Raw genomic sequence first — 23,309 nt, forward strand, 5'->3', positions numbered from 1 at the left:
TCGAGGAAATACAGTCATTTACCACTCTATTCATAGCTTTCAAAGCAGAAACATAACGCACAAGTTCGAGCTTCCCGTATTTTAAACCAACGTAAATCTCTGGATCCATAAGAAGATCGACGTTCTTCAATAATTTCCTGCATGCATTTCCTTCACAAATGTCTTCGTGATAATTTCTTGGAATACATTTCAACTTTTTTGGCCATAGCAGTGCTTTTTCTCTTCCCACTGTTTTGACAATACCGTCCCAAAATGCGATTGACAAATCCCTGTAAAACATGTAACTCTGGTATCACACATCTTTCTATGACAAACACATTCTTATTTTCTTGAAATAAAGGTAAAGTTATTGTACTATGACAGTCTTTTGCATGTTTTTTATTTTTATGATGCGTTGAAAATAATCTATAATCTTTTTAAAAATCTTTAAAAGTTTTTAGTGTTTTTAAATTTTTATTATTTAAAGAGTTTGTATCATCAGTGTCTTGATCACAATTTTTATTTTGCAATATTTTTAATTTTGCAAAACAAAAAGGACATGGGCAGGTGGACGTAGCAGTTTGTTGTCCATTAATCATAAGAAGAAGCTTGAAATCAGAAACAAATCTGAAAGACACGTCATTGATTTTTATGAGATCAAATAATATTTTAACATTTTCATGTCTCCTTAATATTTGAAACTATAGCAAGCATAATCAATCGATACACACTGGATAATTTCTTTTTCTTAGTACTTCCGCCTTCACTATACAATGATCTTTTATGTTTCTTGGACGTGAAATCGGCTTCCTCTTCTGATAAATAATCTTCATTTTGCAATACAGACATGCAAATTTTAAGGAAGCCTTGATCTCTGTCAGACATTATTTTCACTTTATAGTCACCTATAATCTGGCGTTCTTCAACTATCTTAGCAAGTAATGTTTCTGTTTCAGCCCATACTACTGGTCTTTTTTCTACACCACCATTATTTGCTGTAAACTCGAACACATCCGAATTATAATACTCTTCAAGAAAATTCATTTTCTTCGTCACGGTTGAAATGTAGTTTTCTGGAATTGACTTTTTTCCAGCTGCGGTTCTTATTAAGTTAGTAATAGTTTTCATACCTCTAGTAGACATACTAGTAGTATTATGAAAATCAATTAATTGCTCTTGAGAAAGAGAGACATCATTTTTTTCAGGTCTAAGTACGATTTACCTTTTTCTACCATCATGGATAGGTATTTCTAACACAGTATTTTTGTCACTTACAACTTTTTTACTTTAAACGTGTCTTTTTAATATTGACGATGCGATTTGAAGTTGCTGCTTTTCGTGGAGATGATTTGTAATTATTGACTGTACATTATCACGCGCTGAAACTTTACTGCATATGTGTTTCGATCCCTTTTCCAGTAAATGAAAACATTTAGAGCACATTTTCACGGATATTTTAACTTCAGAAACACTTTTTTTTCCATCATCTGCTTGGAGGTTATTTGATACTTTTCATTTACGGCCCTTTTTTACCTTTACATGACTGTTACGTCTCACTACACTACAAATGTCACATTCACAATCATTATTAGCATTGGCTCTCGTAATCTTAGGAAGTAAAATAAGCTCACAATAATTCGGCATTTTACGTAAATCACTTATTTTACCATTTGCATATTGACGAAGATGAAGACGACATGTCATATATACTCGAAGGATAAATGCTGTTTGACAATGAAAAGTTTTTGTCCAAATGCTTTGTGATGAGACCATTTGTATTTTCACTTATTTCAAAACGCTTCAAATCATTGTTACCACACCCAATTTTTATGTTTTTATTGTCTTTGTTGTTATTGCGATCAAGTCTAACATGTATATAATCAGTTACTGCATTTTCTTCTACTACAGACTCTTACACGAACGAGAAGAATATACTTGTTAGTACATTTTCGATAAAATTGCTTATAACCCCTGAGAACGTTATTTTTTTCATAAATAGGCTTTATCTTGAAAATCCTAGCAGATCCTAGGGCCGGACTAGTGAATATCAACTACTTAAATCCTAACAAATAAATTAGCGTAAGCAGATTTTTGCTTATTTTTTGTAAATGTCTGGGGTCGCTGAGTAATAGTGTGTATGGTATCCTGCCAGGCCGAGCCATTGTTCAATATTCTTTGGCGTGCGTGGGACCGGGTATTCTTTTACTGCGCACAGTTTGTCGTTGCACGAGCGTAGTCCGTCTTTCGAGATTAGATGTCCGAATTATTCAATTTCAGGGCGTAGAATTTTACATTTCTTCAGATGAAGGACCAGATTAGTTTCACGAAGGCGTTTCATTAACTCGATGATGCTCTCGCAGTGTTCGCCGAATGATATAGAATATACGCAAATATCATCGAAAAATGCTACTACATTTTTTAAGTCTGACACTAGTATATTTATTAGTGATAGAAAAACTAGTGCGCTAGTTTTCAGTCCAAAGGGCGAGCGACAAAACTGATATAGACCTGACTCGCATTGGAAAGCCGTTTTATGCCTGTGTTCCTTTTTAATGTTTATCTGATGATATGATGAATACATATCGAATGATGAGAATAGCTGCGCACCGGCCATCCATTTAAATAAGTCGACAGGTAGAGGGACTAGGAAATTATAATCCGGAATAATTTTATTTAGCGCGCGATGGTCAAATACTATGCGCGGCGGTTGCGGTTCGCCATATTCCGTATTCTTTTTGGGCACGCAAAAGACTGGTCTGCGCAGTATGCGCTAGTTGATTTTTTGATAATCCCTCTTTCTAATAATTCCTGCATTTGTTCATTTATAAATTTACTGATCTGCAGGGGTACCTAAACTATCGGAGTCTGATTGGTACTTTGGAGGTAGTATAGATCTCATGCTCGATAATACTCGTGGCTCCGAGCTTGTCGCCCTTAACAAAAAATCTGTCGCTGTAATTTTCGATGATTTCTTCAATCTTTGCTCGTTGATCTTGTTTGATATGGTCCAATTTAATCAATTGAAATAACTGTTTGAGTCTTTCGTCACCATTATTAATTTCTGGGTTAACAAGTAGTCCTGCGCGACGCGCTCTAGGTACTTTTCCCCTAATAATCGAGTGGGCTGTTAATAATGCATTTAATGCATTACTAACTACATTTGATTTTTGTAAGTTAATTTGTGATTTAACAATTAGATCGAGGTATCTATTTAGTATTTCGAGCAAGTATACGCGATCGCTATTAATTTTAGATTCTTTATTATTTAAACAACTAATAATACTGTTAGTTAATTCTTGTAGAAGCGGATAATCTGATTCTGATTTTTCTGATTTTTTAATCATTTTTGTTTAAAGCGTAGAGTAAATCGGATTCATTTTCCAGAGTTTACATGCGCATGCCAGAAGTTACAGATACAGAGTTAATTTTTTTTTGAGTTCTTGGAAAGGTAGTTAACAGACAGGTTACAGATTGTCGGACTCTATTTTTTTTGCGTTTCTCGGATTTTGTTTTTAGACAGCTGAGATATATACTCTTTAGGAGTCAATGTGTCATTCTGTTTTATGGCATCGTGACCATTTTTTTTACACGGGTTTTGTATACAGGTGCTTCCGTCCTCCGAGTTTTGACCACTAGGTCTGGCAATTTCCCGCTAGGGCCGTCGACCGAATACGATGAGTTATTGCCAGGCTGTGCCTGCCCTTCTTTTGCGAGAGGTATCTTGCTCGGTCCCTGGTTAATTTTTTGCGATAAGATCCTAATTACCAAGAATGAGGGACCCCCAATTGTTAGGTCTAGGCGAGGAAATGTTATGGCTAGACGTAATAATGTTTAAAATACTGTCGCATTCGTAAAAGTTGGATTTTAGTTAGGAGTTAATCGGAGGTTGGTTGAAGGAATAGCGCCTTTATTATATGCAGTGTGTTTAGGTAGATAACTTAGTTTCTTACCTTGTTAGGACTGGGTATCAGAAGAGATTTTACGAAACAGTCTCAGGTGTTTGCACTTGATTAAGATTTATTGTTGAAAGACAAGTTTATAATACTTAGCAGAGTGTAATTCCGGTTTTGAGTAGCCGGGTAGGGAAACTTAGAAATAACTAAATCAGTATAAGTACTTTAAAATAAGTATATACGGATCCTGATCCAGCCTTTTTATACCATAGGCTGATGTGTCCCTCCCCTTGTTTTTGCCAAATTAATATGCGATGAGTAATATTCGCGGAAATATTATGGAGAACGTGCTTAGCCTAATCAATCTCGCTAGATAGATTTACAAATGTTCCCGGAGGGGTTTATATGGTAGGAAGTTAAATTACCGCTACCCGATTAGTTACCATAACCCATCAAGTGGGTTCTCGTGACATTTAATTACTTATCATGGTTCGTCACACATGTTTTCTTAGTATCGACGTGAAAAGTGATAGAATAAAAATGAATGATATAATGTTATTTGTATATAACAAATACGTTAATACTAGTCACCAATAATTTAAATACATTTTAGATAACTTTCATTCTTGCCGGGCCTCTTGGCTGATTATAATGAATCAAAATTTGTCTTATGATTAGAATAAATATTAATTAAAAAAATTTAGCCTGATTTAAATGTTATTACATACTTTTCCAATGAGAGAAATGAATCTGATGTATGAAAATAGATATTGACATGTTATTATCAAACGTACGTATTTGTTTTGTAGACCACAAGAAATAAATAAAAATAAATATATAAGAAAATAAATAAATAAATTAATAAAAATTCATTCCTCTGACTATTTGTATTATCAATGACTTTACGTTTCAATCAGTATTAGTTCTTCTGATCTGAACCTGTTATGTCATCTATTACCATGCTTCTGCAACCAATATACTTAGATCCAGAAAATTTGCGGATTTATCCAAAAAGCTAATATCTAGATATTGTAGTTGTAAAATAAAAAATAATGATGTGAAATTATTTATATGCACGTAGAGACGAGTAGAGTTAAATTATACAATAACATGCATATATTAAGTCAGTAGATTATATGATATATACAATTACTGAAAATACAACCTCTATTATTATAGAATTATTTTTTGTATATATATGAGCTTGATACTGTTGACGAAGAGGCCCGGCAAGAATGTAAGTTATCTAAAATGTATTTAAATTATTGGTGACTAGTACTCAACGTATATATTACAAATAACATTTTATCATTCATTTTTATTCTATCACTTCTTCCAAAACTCTAAGTATTCCAATGTGTAATTTTTAGAATTGTGATAATGAATATATTTAAAAATAAATACATTACTTGTTCTATGACATTAAATATGAAAGCTATTTTGAACTACATTTTTCAGCATCCGATCTATTTTCAAATAATATATCAGTCTCATTGATTTGCTAGTTGTTGGAAGAGCTCGCTTTATTTATACATAGGCACTTATATATATATATATATATATATATATATATATATATATATATATAATTAAGGGACACAAGATTATTAACTGAGCTCTTTATTATTAACTGTTAAATATAAATATAGGATTAAGAAACACTGCGCACACTGTTAAGTTACAATTGAACTAGAAGAAACTCTTAAAAGTTTTCTCAAAGACTAAACGTTGCTTTCGTAATCAGCGTTATTCAGAAAGTGAGAGAGAGCATTTTATTCTCTAGTATATTAGAAGAATATGGACCTGTAATACCTCGATTTCTAGAAAAAGAATCACAACGTGAAACAGCAAGTGCAAACGAATCTCGTTTAGTCACAAAAATACGATGGAAACCCATGAAAGAACGTCGATTTTCAACGATTAAGGAGATAAAAACTGCATCGCTGAAAGAACTCAAGGCTATACCTCAAAATAATTATCAACAGTACTTCTATGATTAGAAAAAGCGCTGGCAGAAGTGTATTATATCTATAGCGAGGATTACTTTGAAGGGAACAACATAAATCTTGCCCAATAAATGAATATTTTGAGAAAACCATAAAGTCATTTTACTTTTTGAACACCCCTCGTATATACGTATATAATTTTTACAATTTTTTGTCTCGAGTCACCGCGATTTGATCTTAAATGACCTTCAAGCTGACGTGATAAAGGTCAACCGACATCAGTTTCGTTATTAGTGACATAAAAATCCTTTTATACTTTTGCAATAAAAAAAAAATATTCCAAATCTGAAATGTGGTTTTTAAAGGGAAAAGATGTTACTTTATGAAGGTATGACTTATTTAAGAAAAGAAAATTTACTCACGATGTTATGTAATCTCGAATATTGAAAGAAATAGTGTTTTTAGCACTTTTAGGTTAGGAATTTCAGAAACCTAGAGTGATAGATCAATTCTGAGGCTGAATTCGAATTGAACTTATCACAAACCTTCAAATACGTATAATCTGTGTTCTAGCTGTTTTTCTTTGTCGGCCTATGTTATGTAGGGACCGGCATACTCTGGCGCAAAATCTGCTACTATTCCTCGTGCGAAGTTCGAAATAATCTGATTATTTTTCAGCATCCAGTCCCTGATATTGAATGTAGCTGGCTTAGGTTTCACTTATACGTCCATTCTTCTTATCCGGCGCTTTCCCGCGCCTTGTGGACGAGGGCCAATTTATTCGTCATACAGTACTGCTCAATGACATTTGCCAGCCTGTTGACTAAAAACCTAAAACTTGAAAGTTTTGAATCTCGACTTAGGGTAGTTGAAAAAAACCCTGCAGCTACTTATTTTGTAAGGTTTTCTAGTACCTATCAAGTGGTGTAAGCTATATATCTGTTTTTTAATATTTTTTCCAAAACTATGACGTCAGAAGTAAAAAATAAAATTGATTTTTTTTTGCCAAATTTAATGAGATATAATTTAAAGAGAAGTGATGGAAGATAAAACTTTCTTTACCATTTGAAAGCTTGTCCCAATTGTTATAAAACTCATGTTTAAAAAATTTATTTTGGTACGATTTTTTTAAGCTATATCGTATTTTATTGAAAAACAGATGTTACAAATCGAATCGTTATATCTCGGAAAATATGCTCTTTACAAAAAAACTAAAGAAAATAATTGTTGCATTTTGATAAAAAAAAACATTTATAAACTCATAAAATAATAGAACAAATTTTTTTTTCTTTTTTTTGATTTGGAATTTTTTACATTTTTGAAAAAAAAAACATTCAAAATTTAATTATTAAGGTAAATGAATAATGAGACGTATAAAAATGAGTTATTAACTATAGATATTTCTATTTATTTGTATACTTCTTTATTACAATTTTTCAAGTAACAATTGTTTATAAATTGTAAATAAATTTTTAATTAACAGTTATAGAATTATAAGTAATTTTTACATTTCAAATAAAGTCACTGTATAATGTGAATATTCCAAATCAAAAAAAAGAAAAAAAAAGTTGAAACGCGCAATAAGATCGAGGGATCTAGTGGCAATGCCCCAAAAACAGCGTAAAGAGATGAGTTGCATTCGCGATGTAGGTCCTGAGCCAAACCGGAAAGGCGACCACCTTAGATGACGCATACCGCAACTGAGGATCTAGACCAGGCCGAACAGGCGCCCACCTAGAAAGTAGAGAAATTCTAAGCGAACAACACTAATCCAGAGTTTCATCTACTTTATACGAATGGAGTACTAACTCAATGATTTCGAGAAAGCGGCCACTGCTCTCCTTAATCCAGACCTGGGAGAGGCAGTAAAAACAATAGTTCACGCAGCGATTCACATCGTCGATGAGCTGAAGAAGGAGGATAAAAAGGCCCAAAAAGCCTTTTCGATGGAGATTGTCGAGGTGGATCCAGACGACATTACTCCTTTCCCCAGCCGAGTACAAGATCCCAACCTTGATTCGCAAGAACTACTGTCGGCAAATACCGGTTCGGCGATCTCGACACAGTGCCTGATGCGAGACGCAGCTACTAGATAGTAGGTTTCTCTGCCTCAAGGACTAAGGGGCAATGAAAATCACTATTTCTCAGCCGAAAGGTTATTGGAAATAGCCAGATATAATAGCGGCATTTCGAGAAAGGCCTCCAAGTGCAGCAACAAGACTGGTTGAAGCTACGGGCGCTCCACTGCGTAGTTTATCGTCGCTTCGACGAGTTTTGTCAAGGATCTGGATATTACGGGGACCTGGGCGATTGGTTAACGATGGCCGCGAATAGGAAGGAGCTCGCGCACTAGATTATCATCAAAATACTGGATGCAATGGAAGTTGGCAGCCCAACCGGCGACCGACGTTAACGGCTACGTCGACAGCGACTGTGTATAATCCTTTGATATTACCCGAGACAGCGAGACGAATGGCATAGAGCGTGATGATCAACATTGCTAACTCATAACACTGATCGGTGCTAATTAACATCTTGATTCCACAGAGAAGTCAGGAAAACATAGTGAGAATACGCGTGGTTGAAATGCCACCCCGGACGCCGAAAGAGATGGGATTAGCCCAAGGGGACACGTCCCCTTTCGACACGGAAGGCTGTCGCATTTGCAACTACCTCGGCGTCATTAAGACGTCCTGTTGGCTTGGCTGGAAATTACATAAATGGATTGGCAAGGTTTACCACCAGGGACATAAGGATGGTGCGCTGGAATGTGCCAGAGCCAGGGGACGGTCGCTCATGACAATAAAGCTTTCAACCTATTAAGCCTACGTCCATTAACGATACCCATTCTTTACATAATTCAACAAGTGACACGCTACAATCAACGATTCGCGTTCGCACGATCGTCTCGGGGAAGACTGTAACGATTGGCAATGGTTGCGTGTCGGTCACACGAGCAAACATAAACGCGCGGAATGGCTTTATTTAGTGATCATAAACAGCGTGCTCGTTGCGCTTGATAAAGTATACATCCTAGGTATTTCTTAACCAGTGCGTGATCCTCCATGCAAACCAATTCCAAGCCGATAAGCGCTTTCCAGTGCAAAGAGGTGAATTTCGCAGCTCAGCGACCTTTGATGCCGTATGCAATCTCTCCGAGAATAGCTGCTTCGTCTTTAGGAGAAAGTCAACAAGCCTCGACGTCATCTACCAGTTGGCTGGCCAGTAACTGAGATCGAACAAGGTAGTGTCCGATTTTGTGTACCTACGCCTGACGTACACCACGAGCGAATTACCGTTAAGGATGTTATACATTTCTTTTCTCTCTCGCGCCACTCGATTTTTTATGTGCATCCGGTCTTAAGCTTTTATTTATAAAAATTCTAGTATATTTTCATTTATAATTTTCAGATTAAAATTGGAATTAAATATTTTCAAACAATAGTGATAGTTTGTAGATTGAAAAATTATATAAAAATCGATGAAAGGTTATTCCTGTAAATGTGCTTTATAACATATTCCCGTTATAAAAAATTAAAAAATCAAAATTATAAGTTAACGTTTACATCAATAAAAATGAAATTCATTACATAAACATTAAATTAAATTATTTTATTACCTATGACTAAGCTCCCGTTTGTCAGTCCTTAGTTCATGACTTCCTTCGTTAAAACAATCTAGATCCTGTTCACTACGATCGTTTCTTCTCATATTGCCAAAGTTGATGTTTATTGCATCCATCGTTTTTCAAGAAAATACTATTCCTACAAAATACATTAATTACCTTAAATCGTAGTCTACAAATCTGAAACCATGCAGAGTGTAAATATATCATTGAAATTTACAATAAAATATTGCTTCTAATCTACGGGAAATATTTTACAGGAGTAAATTTTGAATGAATAATTTTTCAAAAGTACTTAATTTTCTACAAATTCATTATATTGAATTGTGACGAAGGGTAGTTAGCTTGCCCTTTGTCTGCTGTCCCTTCATTTCCTCTGCTCTCGATAAGACATAATGGTCAGGTTGAGCGCAGAGAGAAAATGCGCCTAATTAGTCTCCGTTGTTTCAGTCATCGATGATTATGGAACGAAACCGAGCATACCCGAAGAAGAGCGCTTCAAAGCAACAGCAAAGGAGAAAACCAAGATTCTTTGCATAAACAGCGACTCTTCTAAAACGCGGATTGCCAAGGCGATTCTGTTACCGGGCGATTCGCGACTTGTTCACCATCAGTAGTAGAAATAAGGTCCGCGCGTTCTTGGTATTGTTTGTTAATAATAAGTAATGTGAGTTAATGTGTTATAATTATTTGTAATAGTATTAATTCTTGCGAGTCAGTTTGTTTGTGTGTTTTATGTTGTTAACAAGTTTGCGTTAAATTTCGAAAGTGCACGCGTTAAATCATTTATTTACTAATCCTTTTTCCTCCTCTCCTTTTTTATCGTTGAAAGCGAAAGCATCTCTCTTACTGATGGCAAAGTGCTTAGGCGACGAGACAACTTTGTTACAGAATATTTACAGATTCATTACATATAACGAAAATATTTAAAGATTTCAGAATAAATAAACTTCAATACACTATAAAACTTACATTTAGCCATAAAACAAGTAAACCTAAAAGCGTCGGAGGCTAAATTATATCTATAGGGGTAACGCTAGATATTCGAATTTTTTAGTAGTGTGTAGGTAAGATAGATCAGCGGATCCGACACTAAGATGGGAAGTGCCACACATAGCACTTTTTCTACTTTTGAAAAAATATAAGATCATTTTTATAGCTTCTGGAAAATATATTTATCGTGAAATTTTTGTAACTTGATGTAAAGAAACAGTATATGCGTCTTCTTTTTCATAGAGCTGAAATAAGTATTGGTTTGAATAAAAAAGTTATATCTATATTGATCGTTACAAATTCAATAGAAATTTAATTGAATATAACTTATAATATTTTCAACAATTTGAAAACAGAAAACAGTTTGAAACATTGAATATTAATTAAGTCGATTCAATTTATTTATTAATTGACATAAAAAATGTATCTTATATATCGAGGTCGACCAACTAGGAAACACCGCAAACGTCTTAATGCAGGAAGAAAACGAAAAGTACCAGAAAATATTTCATAACGCTCAGTATATAAGCGAACCCATGAATTACTTAAATTACCACCAGAGTACGAAGTTCGTGTTATAAAATTAACAGCTTTTAAGTCATAAATAAAATGAAAATAAAAGTCAAAATAAATAACTAGTTCAACATAACTTAGATATAAATTGTAATACCGGCAAACGAGCAGTAGCTTGAAATAACGACACTTTTACTGAATTTAAAGCTTTGGTTATTAACGATGTGACGAGAGCAGGCCATGTGTCGGTCTCTCGTCTGCGTTCTCCCTCCTCCACTCGGCAAGGCGTGTTGGCCAACGTTAGGCGCATTAAAGTATGCGCCTAACACTTGGTCTTTTTGTTTCCGCGCCAAGGACGGGCCAGCGCAGTTGAGCGCAAGAAAAAGTTGAGGAGCGCGGAGAGAGAGTGAAAAAAAGAGAGAGAGAGAGAGTATTAGGCCCATGCAGGAATTGGCAGGCGCGCAACGCGTGACTGATAAGCGGCGCGTCGCGTGCCGCCTAACTAATAGGTCAAGGTAGGGAGAGGAGCGAGCGCCGCTGAGCGGCTGCAACACGAGCGCAAGAATACGTGCTTGAGCGAGTCGAAGCCTAGTCCTACTAGAGTGCAGTAGTCCTGCTAGAGAGTGCAGTTTAGGATAGCTGGAAGGAAGGTCAACCCTACCGGCAACAGCTTTGTCTGCGACCGCAGCCAGCCCACCCCTGCAAGGAGAGTCAACGTCGCCTGTGGATACCTGGTCAGCGATAGCAGCCAGCAGCTAGCAACGATCTGACCAGCGACGACGACCGGTACTTAATTAATCCTGCGGCAGCACATCGCCCGGGTTCCACGACGTTGCTAGGAGCGGTGAACAAAGGTCAAGCCTTCTTTTCTTCTTTCTCTCTACACTCTCTCTCTCTGGTGATGCGACTACCGGTGCGCGTTGAATAGGATAGCCATCCACGTGCCGGCTATCTAAAGGTTCGCGCTTAAGTTTAATTTGTAGTAACGTAAGTTGCGACCGGCGAATTGTCCAGGCGCTCACGTGCCGGGCAGTTCATCCGGTATAGGTTCCCGTAATTTAAGTAAGTTTGTGATAGGTTAAGTGCGCGATTGGATATTAAGACGAAATGCGAAATATTTATTTGTGAATACTATGAGTAGTTTATTATTCTATTGTGTAGTTGGTTAGTTAGAAATTAGACTATGTTATGCGCGCGTATGTTTAGTTTGAACAATGATTAATAATAATAGGTTGTAAGTGAGATTTGATTTCTGTCTTTATATAATTCATTTATCAACCTCTCCTCGTTCTTCTCCCTCAATTGCCTTGAGCGAAAGTGCCTCACTTACCCCGCGAAGAATTGGTAACAAAGGATCGAGTTTTGTTACATGGCATCCCTTGTGAGTTTGGCAATTGAGAGACAAATAAGAGAAATGGTTTGATAATGAATTTTAGGAATAACGGTTAACTGATTTTCTTTGTGAAATAAGGGCAAAAGAATGCGCGTAAAAGAATTTCGAGTTTTCAGTATTTTGAATTCTTTGTTAGTGCTTGCCAGTGACCTTTCTTAGTAGCGGTGTCGGATGACAACGGTGCGTCATTGAGTCGCTTTGACGCTAGACGACTGCGTTCTTTCCTCGCTTTAGTTTTTCTTTGTTTTAAGAATTTTACTAAACTGCCTATTCAAAAATTACGGTAACTAAATTTTGATAAATTATAATTTCTTTCCTTAGGCGTAAGCAAGGCGATTTCTTGCCGGCTTATAGCTTGGAAAGAAATTAGTTAGTAAGGTATCAGGTTACACGGACCGGTCGAGACTTGCTTAGCCCCATAAGCTCGCGTCGTAGTCAAGTTACAGATTTTAATTTTTAGAAATAACAATGTCGCTAGCATGTAGAGATAAAATAGTCTTGCGCAGAATATTACGCGATGCGCATGCAAAAAAATTAAAACGCAAAATTGATTCCACAGAACTGGCTGTTCTGTTGGAATTAATGCGCTATCGCGAACTTAGCTTACACGGTGATCTTGAGGAGTTACAAACCCGGTATTTTCGATATATGCTGTTAAGAAAGCGGCCAGATTTGCAGCCACCGTTGCGCTCGAGCTATTTTGCGTCAGGCCGAATCCCGGAAAAGCTGTACGATGAACAGCAAGAAACGACGGTAAGCAGTGCGCGGAACGCGAACCTGGGCGATGAATTCGCGGTAACTGCAGCACCTTTGGCGGCCGAATTATCATGTGAACAAGAGCAGGCAACACAGGCAAGAGCAAGTGTTGCCGCTCCTTGTGAACAAATTCGACCGTCGGGCGAAAATGCAGTCGCGCTCGGTAATAACGACGTGTTACCGATGGCGGCTCGCTCGCCGTCGGACAACAGGACCGAACGCGCACGCGAACAAGTCGCGCAAAACCAAAGCGAGCGTAGCACTAGTGCGATAAGCCAAATTTGGGGAGCCCTCACAGCAGTACCGCGTTGGATATATAGACGAGAAGTGCGGCAAGGTGTTACAGACGGCGCGAATACAGTATTTAGAGTTGAAAGAGAGGCGATGCACAGTAGAGCGGCTCAGGCCGAACAGCAGGCTTTATTGCCGCCTCAGGCCAAGCCGCTCGGCGACCGCGAGACGCTAAACGCGCCAGCGGTTGCGACTGAGCCATCGGCCCACGTGAACGCACCAAACAATAGAGCAGGTAGTACATTTCTCTATGCCAATTCAAGTAGATCGGCGAGCACGAAATATCACGCGCCTACAGTAAGTTCATGGGTTTCAACTGTTCAATGTTTCAATGACTGGGAGCGCGAGGTACGGGTAACTACTAGAGAGGAAGCGGAAATACCAGCTCCATTAGGTGAAGGTTCGATTATTAGCGAGGAAAGCGTAATGAGCATAAGGCGACCTAAACAAAAGCAGGTGAGACAGGTAGAAAATATCAGTGGAAGCGACACTAGCTCGAGTCTATCGGATACTGATAGCTGCAACACCTATAAAGTTAAATCGCCGCGGAAAACCAAGAAAGTAAGAGCGGAAAGACCAAGCAAAAAGAATGCTCCTCCAAGAATCAAGTATATAAATGGTATACCTGCGGATGGAGTAAGCGCGCTCAATGCCTGGTCTCTCCGTTTTTCCGGTCAGGATAGTATTAACGCACTAAGTTTTCTATCAGGTTTGAGTAATTGCCAGCGCTATTATGGCATCTCGGATGAAGAGATGCTGATAGCAATAAGCACTGCATTCCACGATAAGGCACGTTCGTGGTATGAGGTTAATCGCGGTATGTGGAGGACGCTGAAAGACTTTAAAAAGAGTTTTTCTAGCGAATTCTGTCGACGACTGAACAGAGAACAACTTTACGGCGGATTGCGTCAAAGAACACAGGGCGAGAATGAGAACATTACGGACTATATCGCGGCTTTTAAGACGATTTTACGCCGTTTTGATCCGCCCATTTCGGTGAGACGCCAGTTAGCTATGATTATAGAGGGTCTACATCCAAGATATAAGCGATATCTTGAAACTAAGACCTTCTCGGATCTAAATAGTTTTAAAGAAGCGGGTATGGCGCTCGAAGATCGCATGGCCGGTTGGAAAAGGTGGCTAAAGCCGCCCACGGCTGACGTAACGCTAATTCCGGAATCCGCGTACACAGAGACAAAGAAGTCACCCGGTAAGCAAAAATCGGTCGAAACTATTGACGGTTTAAACGACGCGATTGACGAGGTCTTAATAGTCGAATCTCCTAAAAAGAAAGCGCAGCAGCAGAACAAAAAACTAGGTAAAAAGGGCAAGAAGCAGAACGGTGAAATTGCCGTGGCTATTGCCGATAGGCAAGAGCTACAGGCAAGAAACCAGCCTGCGAACGAAGCCGCACCTGCTCGTCAGAGCACGCAGACTTCGTTGGCCCCGGCTGCAGGTGTAGCCCCTAGTCTAGCCCCGCAGCAGCGCAATCAAGGAGGTAGCAACTTAAATAGGCCATTCACGGGGGCTTGCTTCAATTGTAACGCGGTGGGACATAGGAGGGCCCAATGCCCGATAGCTCAGGTCAATCCGCGGGTAGTTTGTTATAAATGCCGACAACCTGGGCATTACGCTAATAACTGTCCAACGCGAACTTCAGAGCCGACATTATATTGTCAGGTTTGTGGGACAATCGGCTACGTTTATAGAGATTGCCCCACTTGTAATCAAGTGAAGCAGGGAAACCTCAGCGCGGGAGCCGTCGACCGCTCGACGACTCCTGCCTAAGATGGATTGAGCGGACCATTGAGGTAGAGAAAGTACTTCGCGCAAAGAGCGAAGACATTGTAGAAGAAAGTATGCGCCTAACACTTGGTCTTTTTGTTTCAGCGCCAAGGACGGGCCAGCGCAGTTGAGCGCAAGAAAAAGTTGAGGAGCGCGGAGAGAGAGTGAGAAAAAGCGAGAGAGAGAGAGAGTATTAGGCCCATGCAGGGATTGGCATAGTTTATTATTCTATTGTGTAGTTGGTTAGTTAGTAATTAGACTATGTTATGCGCGCGTATGTTTAGTTTGAATAATGATTAATAATAATAGATTGTAAGTGAGATTTGATTTCTGTCTTTATATAATTCATTTATCAACCTCTCCTTGTTCTTCTCCCTCAATTGCCTTGAGCGAAAGTGCCTCACTTACCCCGCGAAGAATTGGTAACAAAGGATCGAGTTTTGTTACAACGATATTTCAAAAAAATGTAAAATTAATCTTGCAAGCGAAATAGTAAGCGAGTTTATGAAGAAGTCTTTACCAAAAATTAATAAAAAATCGGAAATAGAAATTTTAATTTCTCTTCAATATACGAGGGTGGTCCGATAAGTCCTTAGCCTCACCGCCCGATGGCGCCATTCTAGCAAAAGAAATATTCTATCACGTAGTACAACCTTCTCTGTTACTGTCAAGATTTCAGCCGAATCGGAGTTGTAGTTTATTTTTGAGAGCGTGTGAAAGCAAGTGTGTCCGTTGATTTTTGAAAAATGGAAAATGAGCAGTATCGGTCGGTAATTCGATTCTTATTTTTGGAAGGGAAATCGCGCAGCGAAATCAAAAAGCGCTTGGATGCCGTGCACGGTGACTCTTCTCCTTTGATGCCCACCGTCAAAAATTTGATTAAAGAGTTTCAACGTGGACGCACGTCGATTTTTGAAGAACCACGTCCAGGTTCTCCGAAAACGGCTACCACGGAGGATAATGTGACAAAAATTCACGATCTCTATTGGCAGATCGACGATTGAAGGTGCGCGAGATAGCTAAGATCGTAGGCATCTTAAAAGACCGCGTTGGTCATGTCCTGCATGAAATTTTGGGCATGAGAAAGCTGTCGGCGCGATGGGTGCCGCGTTTGCTCACTCCGGACAACAAGCGCAACCGTGAGACAACTTCAGAGCAATGTCTGACGCTGTTTAAGCGCAATCTGAAGGAGTTTCTGCGTCGTTTCGCGACAGTAGACGAAACATGGATCCACTGGTATACACCAGAGACCAAGGAACAGTCGAAATAATGGACTTTACCCGGCGAAAGTGCTCCGAAGAAGGCGAAGACTGCCCCATCGGCTGGTAAGGTGATGGCCACCGTTTTCTGGGATTCACAAGGTGTGATCTACATCGACTACCTGGAGAGGGGCAAAACGGTCACAGGGTTGTACTATGCCGAATTATTGGGCCGATTCGACGTCGAATTGCAGAATAAACGGCCCTATTTGGCGAAGAAAAAAGTACTCTTCCATCATGACAACGCACCGGCTCACACCTCCGCTGTCGCCATGGCCAAATTGGTCGAATTAGGCTACGAACTGCTGCCCCATCCACCGTTTTCTCCAGATTTAGCCCCGTGCGACTTGTTTTTGTTTCCAAACTTGAAAAAGTCACTCGCCGGGCAGAAATTTGAGTCGAATGAGGAGGTAATCGCTGCCACGGAAGCCTACTTTTCAGACCTCGAGGAAACGTATTTCTCAGACGGGTTAAAGAAGTTGGAGCATCGCTAGGCTAAGTGTATCGAACTAAAAGGAAACTACGTTGAAAAATGAAACGCCACAAATTTTTCGTTTTTCTTTTGTAGGCTAAGTACTTATCGGACCACCATCGTATAATCAATAAATGTGTAGAAAAGTTGTGTAAAAGTATAGCTCTAAGATGGCGTGAAATTAATTGGAATTATTCATTACTGACTACAACTCTAGGTTTTAATATCTCTTCTGGCCATGAAAGTCTTCATCAAAAATATGCAGACAGTAAAAACAAAAACGTTAGTTCTCTACAATTATTTTTAACATCAATCATTATGATATTATTAATCAGCTCTATGTCACGAGGTTTAACTTAGGTTAAGTTATGGTTAAAAATGTCAAACTTTCCAATGGAAACGTCAGATGGCGCCTCTAAACACTTAGTATTGCCAAGGCTCAAAATATAAGTAGCAACCTTCCCATTGCGTTTCGGTCATCCCCGCTCACGCTGGTGGGTATCCATCATTCGAAAAGGTTGATTCCCAGTTTCATCCCAACGTCGGATTCCGCTTTCAAAAGAGCGGCTTTTATGACTGGCTGGTACTGATGTTTGTTATTTCGATTTGGTGTTTTGATTTTTAGGTCAGGGTGGGGTCTCGTCTAGCCGACAAGGCGAATCACCAGGCAGTTTTCAGTATTCATGCCGGTCACGCCACATATTCAATTCAAAACTCCGATATCAGGTTAAATAGGGTAATTCGCGTTCAAATTGTCGAACTTCAGAGTTTATTTTTGAAATTCAATGTTCAAAATTATCGTTCAAATTTCAAGCTTATACGCTTTTGTAGGTTCAAAAATTAGGTTATTGTGCGAGTTTTGGTCCTTTGGTTAGGGACCTTGTAAGAGGCGGCGTCTTTCTACCATAGTTTGTAACTATTTTTCTACGCTTTCCTTTATTATAGGTGCTCCTTCCCTGGGCTCTATGACTTTTCTAGCAAAGTCTTCAAAGGCTTTGTAGATTTTCCTGCTAGATACTAGGGCTGTTTCCGGGCATGGCCATGTATGGCCCTCCTCTTCAACGGCCTCTATTAATGGCTTTCTTAGTTCCCTTAAATCTTCACAGTTAAAGAGAATATGACTTTCGCTTTCTATTTCTCCACAGCTACACAGTTGGTCTTCGCATAATCCTCTTTTGTGGAGGTATGATTTAAAAGCACCATGTCCAGTCATGAACTGTACTGTGTAATGATTGGGATTTAGCCACTTCTTCTTTAATCTGTCCTTGATTACTGGGAAGTAGCAGTACGTTCTTCTGCCATTTGTGGCTGACTGCCATCTCTCCTGCCATAACTTTTCGATTTTATCGTTGATGAGTTGTATGGCTTTCGAGATTTTTAGTCTGCCCGATCGAAGTTCCTCCGATTTAATTCGGATGCCGTGCATTTTAATCGATTTCTCTTTCCTGACGCAGTACTTTGCAACTCTCGTGTCAAGCTCTAGAGCTATTGGTCGGGAGGCTGCAAGCACGTGCGCCGCTTCATGAGAGATAGATTTGTAGGCTTTGAGTGTTCTACAAAGAACTGATCGCTGCAATTTTTCTAAAGCAGATTGTTGTTTGATGTTAGTTCTTTGCCACCAGCCCGCCGCGGCATATGTAACTTTCGATAATAGGAAGCCATTATATATCTTTTTCATAGAATTGAATTTTAGGCCCTAGTTCGCTTGTGCTATTTTACTTAGCTTGAAATAGGTGTTATTACAGTCTTGAACTACGTTTCGAATATGTTCTTCTAATCGGAAGCCCTTCGAGATCATGGTACCTAGGTACTTGACTGTTTCGTGCGTTCTAATATTGTCTTTCCCAATTTTGACTGTTGGGTTCCTATTCTCGCTTAGCTGGCCTTTAAGCTATATTAGTGCTGACTTTTCCACTACCAACTTCATTTTGTCAGACTTGCACCAGTTCTTCATTATATTAATGATTTCTTGGGCTTGTCTTTCAAGATCAATGCGTGTCTTCGCCTTGATGATCGGAAGCACATCGTCTGCATAGGCTAGTACCTCGTATCCTGCGTCCCTGATTGCCCGGAGTGGTTTGTCAAAGATGACGTTCCAGCCTACCGGTCCAAAAACTAAACCCTGAAGGCTCCCTTACGTCACTGTTTTCAGTGTTTCTTCGAAGTGAGCATATATGCCCACTTCTCGATCACTGAAGTAGCTCTGGAGGAGCTTATAGATGTTCTTCGGGCAATTTCTTTCTTTCAATTGGGAAAGCAGGCTTGGCTACCATAAGGCATCGAATGCTCCTGAGACGTCCAGTGGAATAGCGGCTACGTACTTGGTCGACGGATCAGATTCTGCCTCTTCTACTATTTCATGTAGTCTTCTAATGGCGTCCTCTGTGGGTCTATTTGCCTTAAAGCCAAATTGATCCTCCGAAGACCAGTCCGAGCTGTTTAGAATGTTGCATATTCTTTGAATGACAAGCCTCTCGAGTGTCTTCCCCGCTATGGGGAGTAGACATACGGATCTATATGATTTAATCTCGTTCTCGGGTTTTTCAACCCCTTTGAGTAACGTGATTAGCATTCCACTTTTCCATCTTCTGGAGAACACTCCTCATTTTAAGCAGGCGTTGAAAAGTCGCGTCAGTTTCTGGTGTAATTGTTTTGCGTTAACAAGCATCTTTGACTCTATTTTATCTTTGCCTGGTGATTTCCCTGCCTTGTTCGCTCTATGGGCCATTTCAACTTCCCTTGTTAGGAAAGCCATTGCGTCGCCGGTTACTGGAACCTCCCGCATATCTCTGCGAATTTCTGCATGTGCATCGTTTTCGCAGCTAGGGTCGTCATCAGGCATCAATTCTTCTAGTAGAGCCATGCTTGTTTCTTTCCAGTCTTTTGTAACTGGACCATTACGGTTACCCGTGCACATCGCTTTTGAGATTCTGACTTTATTGAATGCTTGTTTGTATGGATACGCCCAAGCATTCTTTTCGCTTTCAATAGTGAAGAAGTCTCGCCAGCTATTGCTTTTGGCTCTTTTAATAGCCGTTGCATATTCGGAATTCATTTGACTCAATTTTTCAAGTGATCTCTGGAGGGTTTTCCTTTGTTTTATATTCGGTCCTTCCTTGTCTTTCAGAGCAGCGATTTTGCGTTGTCTTTGTATCGCTCGCTTCTTACTTCGCTAATCAGGATTCCACCAGGGTTGAGAGCGCTTTCTTCTCATTTTTGATGGAATAGAGTCCTTTGCTGCCCTTATTAGAACCTCTTCAAATTTTGAAACATATGTTTTAATGTCTTTAGGGGTTTCTAAGGGGAGCTTAAATAGGTTCTCTTTCTCGAATTTACAAAGTCTCCCGAATTTCTCCCAATCAGCTTTTCTCATATTGAACCTTGTTTCTTCGGTTCGTATGAGTCGGGCTGGCTGTGAGGCAAAATCCAGTTCGATCACTATGGGCCTGTGGTCACTGGTGGTTCATTCTTTCACCGCCCAGCTAGCCAAGAGGTTTGACAGATTTGGTGTATGTAAAGTTACATCGATGTCCGTCTCACCCCCTGTACTACGGCACGTTGGAAGTTGGTCCCTCCTGTTGGCCACAATGAGCCCGTATTGGTCTATGAATTCTTCAATGACTGTTCCATTCTTGTCCTGTGTATTAGACCAGATCTTTTACTTGGCATTTGCGTCCATGCCAACTAAGACTCTTTTGCCTTTCAATTGCTGGAGAGTCTCAGCTAGTTTGTCAAGATAGGTCTTCCTGCTGTGGCTGAACTGGCAGTAAATGCTTATAAAATAAATTTCACCAAAGGCTCCGACTACTTGTACACAAACACAGTGGGAGTCACACAGATTAGAAATCTTGGTAGCAGTGACTTTGTGCAGATTATAAAGTATCGCAGCTTGAATCTTTTCGCCTTTTTTGGCTCCATGAATAGCTGTGATGCTGCCCATACCTGAAATAGCGTTATTCCAGCAATATGGTTCTTGCACCAGTACCACCTGTATGTCAAGATTTCTCCGTCAACCTTTCCGTTCCGAAACTGATAAGAATTCATGCCAAGGCGAGATATTACAACAAATGCGCCAGCGTATGGCTTTAGCAGCAGAGGAGAGTACTCGGTTCTTTACCCAAACTTTATCGCCGACGTCGTAGTTAATATCGCGATGTTTCCGATTGTAGTACTTCTTTGTCGCAGATAAGCAGCTTCACTCCTCTCGCGGGTATCAGCTCGTAATTCGTCAAGCTTTTACATACGAGAGTACCATTCTTCATGGGCCGTAGTTTCTAGCTGCTGTAGAGCAGCGCGCTCTTCCCTGCGTCGAACGTTATATGGTGGTTCTGAATTCCGTCCGTAATTTAAGAAGGCTGGACTGGAGCGAGTAGTCTCATGGATAGTAGTGTTGTAGGCAAAGGCAAACTCGCTAATATATTCGTCCCACTTATTATGTTTATCTGCAATAAATGCCGCGATCATAGTTTTGACGGTGCGATTTACTCGCTCGGTCGGGTTCGATTTGGGGGAATAAGGAGCGCATGTGCCGTGAAAGACGCCATGTGCATCTAAAAAAGAGTCAAGTAACGAGTTTTTAAAGGGCGTGCCATTGTCTGATAGAAATATATCAGGGATTTCGAAACGTAAAAAGATACGATGATTAATCTCTCTCTTGATCGTTTTGGCATTGGCCTTGCGGATCGGAATACACTCTATCCATCTCGTGAAGATATCTATGAAGATGAGTAAGTGTTCGTTTCCTTGAGGCAATCTCTAAAAGTGGCTCATCGTATCGCCACAGATGATTTCCCATGGCCGGGAAACAACGTGTTTTCCCATCAGTCCAGCAGGGGCTCGTTGTTCGACTTTAATTTGCTGGTACACTTGACAGTTACGTACAAAGTGCGCGGTATCTTTGTAGACACTTGGCCAGTAATAACGTAGCACCCTCTGCTGAGTTTTGCATCGGCCTAAATGGCCAGCTGTGGGTTCCTCATGTCATTCCATGAGAACCTGCTCGCGCTGTTCTCTTGGACCAACGAGCTTCTAAGCGTCATCGTCTCCCATGAGATCATCGATCACAGGGTCGGGTCGATACAGATACAAACAACCGCCAACAATCTTCCAGTAAGGGTGTGCTTTTGGATCCCGTTCGACCTAGAGAAACTTACGCCGGTACCACGGGCTCTTTATATCTTTAGCAACCGTAACAGACGCTAGCGAAGCTACTATGTCTTCATCTGTCTTATACATGCAAGAAAGCGCATCGGGCACTACATTATCCTTGCCTTTGCGATGTACGATGTTAAAATCGTATGCCTGGAGGCGCTAAGACCATCGGCCTAACTTACCATTAGGGCTCCGAAGATTTTGGAGACACACAAGACTGTGGTGATCAGTCACCACTGTGAAGCGATATCCCTCAATGTATGGCCTAAATTTTTCTATAGACCATATGACTGCAAGGCATTCTCGTTCAGTAACCGATAGTCGGCGTTCTGTAGGCGTGAGGATGCGACTAGCAAAACAAAGGACGCGGTCCCCTTCTTTGTCTTCTGAAGTAAGACACTACGAAGGCTCGTATCACTGGCATCACACTCCAGAATGAACGGCGGAGAGAAGTCAGGTCTTGCTAAGACAGGAGCCGTAGCAAGAAATGCTTTTATCTGTGTAAAAGTGATATTTAATGTTAAGCTTTTTCGTAAGAGACGTAAGAGGCGCAGCCAGTGTAGCAAAATACTGCAAGAATTTGTGGTACCACGAGGCCATGCCAAGAAAACGTCGCAATTGTCGTAGATTTCTTGGCGCGGGGTACTCTAAGATTGGTTGCACTCTTTCAGGGTCTGGCCGGTAACCGTCACGATTAACTTACATGCCGAGATAACGAATTCCGGACATGCAAATCTTGGACTTTTTCCTATTGATAGTGAGGCTCGCTTCGTTAATTCTTTCCAGAATCATCGTGAGCCATTTCACGGGGTCTGCGAATGCGTCAGTCGTGATGATCAGGTCATCCAAATAGGCAAAAGCATGAAGCTTCATTTTAGGCGTGATAATTTTATCCGCCAGCATTTAAAATATAGCTGGGCCGCCCGCCAGACCGTAAGGCATACGAACGAATTCGTACAAGCCCATACTCGGGACAGTGAAAGCCGTGACTAGTATCGATCTCTCCGTGAGAGGTATATACCAGGAGGCTCCAGAACAATCTAGAGTACTTATATACTTGGCGGGCTGGATTTTGCGCAAGATCACATCCATATAGGGCAATGAATATGCCGGAACTTTTGACACCGCATTAACTTTATGGTAGTCGACACAAAATCGATACGTACCATCAGGTTTCAAAATCATAACTACTGAGCTTGACCATTCGCTCTGGGACTTTCGGATTATTCCTAATCATAACATCTTACGCACTT

At 40.0% G+C, this 23,309-nt stretch overlaps 1 protein-coding gene across 3 annotated transcripts in view; it reads right to left on the reverse strand.

Moving 5' to 3' along the window:
* LOC131675023 (cytosolic purine 5'-nucleotidase) overlaps window positions 1–23,309 on the reverse strand; it is a 678,819-nt gene that overhangs the window by 537,364 nt on the left and 118,146 nt on the right. For all 3 annotated transcript variants that reach the window (XM_058953825.1, XM_058953835.1, XM_058953843.1), the window contains exon 2: window positions 9,438–9,582. In XM_058953825.1, coding sequence (XP_058809808.1) covers window positions 9,438–9,559 — 122 coding nt within the window. In that variant the 5' untranslated portion in view covers window positions 9,560–9,582. The remainder of the gene's footprint in view (window positions 1–9,437; window positions 9,583–23,309) is intronic.

This window comes from Phymastichus coffea, unplaced genomic scaffold (assembly GCF_024137745.1).
Source record: "Phymastichus coffea isolate CEN01 unplaced genomic scaffold, Cenicafe_Pcof_1.1 PCOF00001, whole genome shotgun sequence".
Taxonomy (NCBI): domain Eukaryota; kingdom Metazoa; phylum Arthropoda; class Insecta; order Hymenoptera; family Eulophidae; genus Phymastichus; species Phymastichus coffea.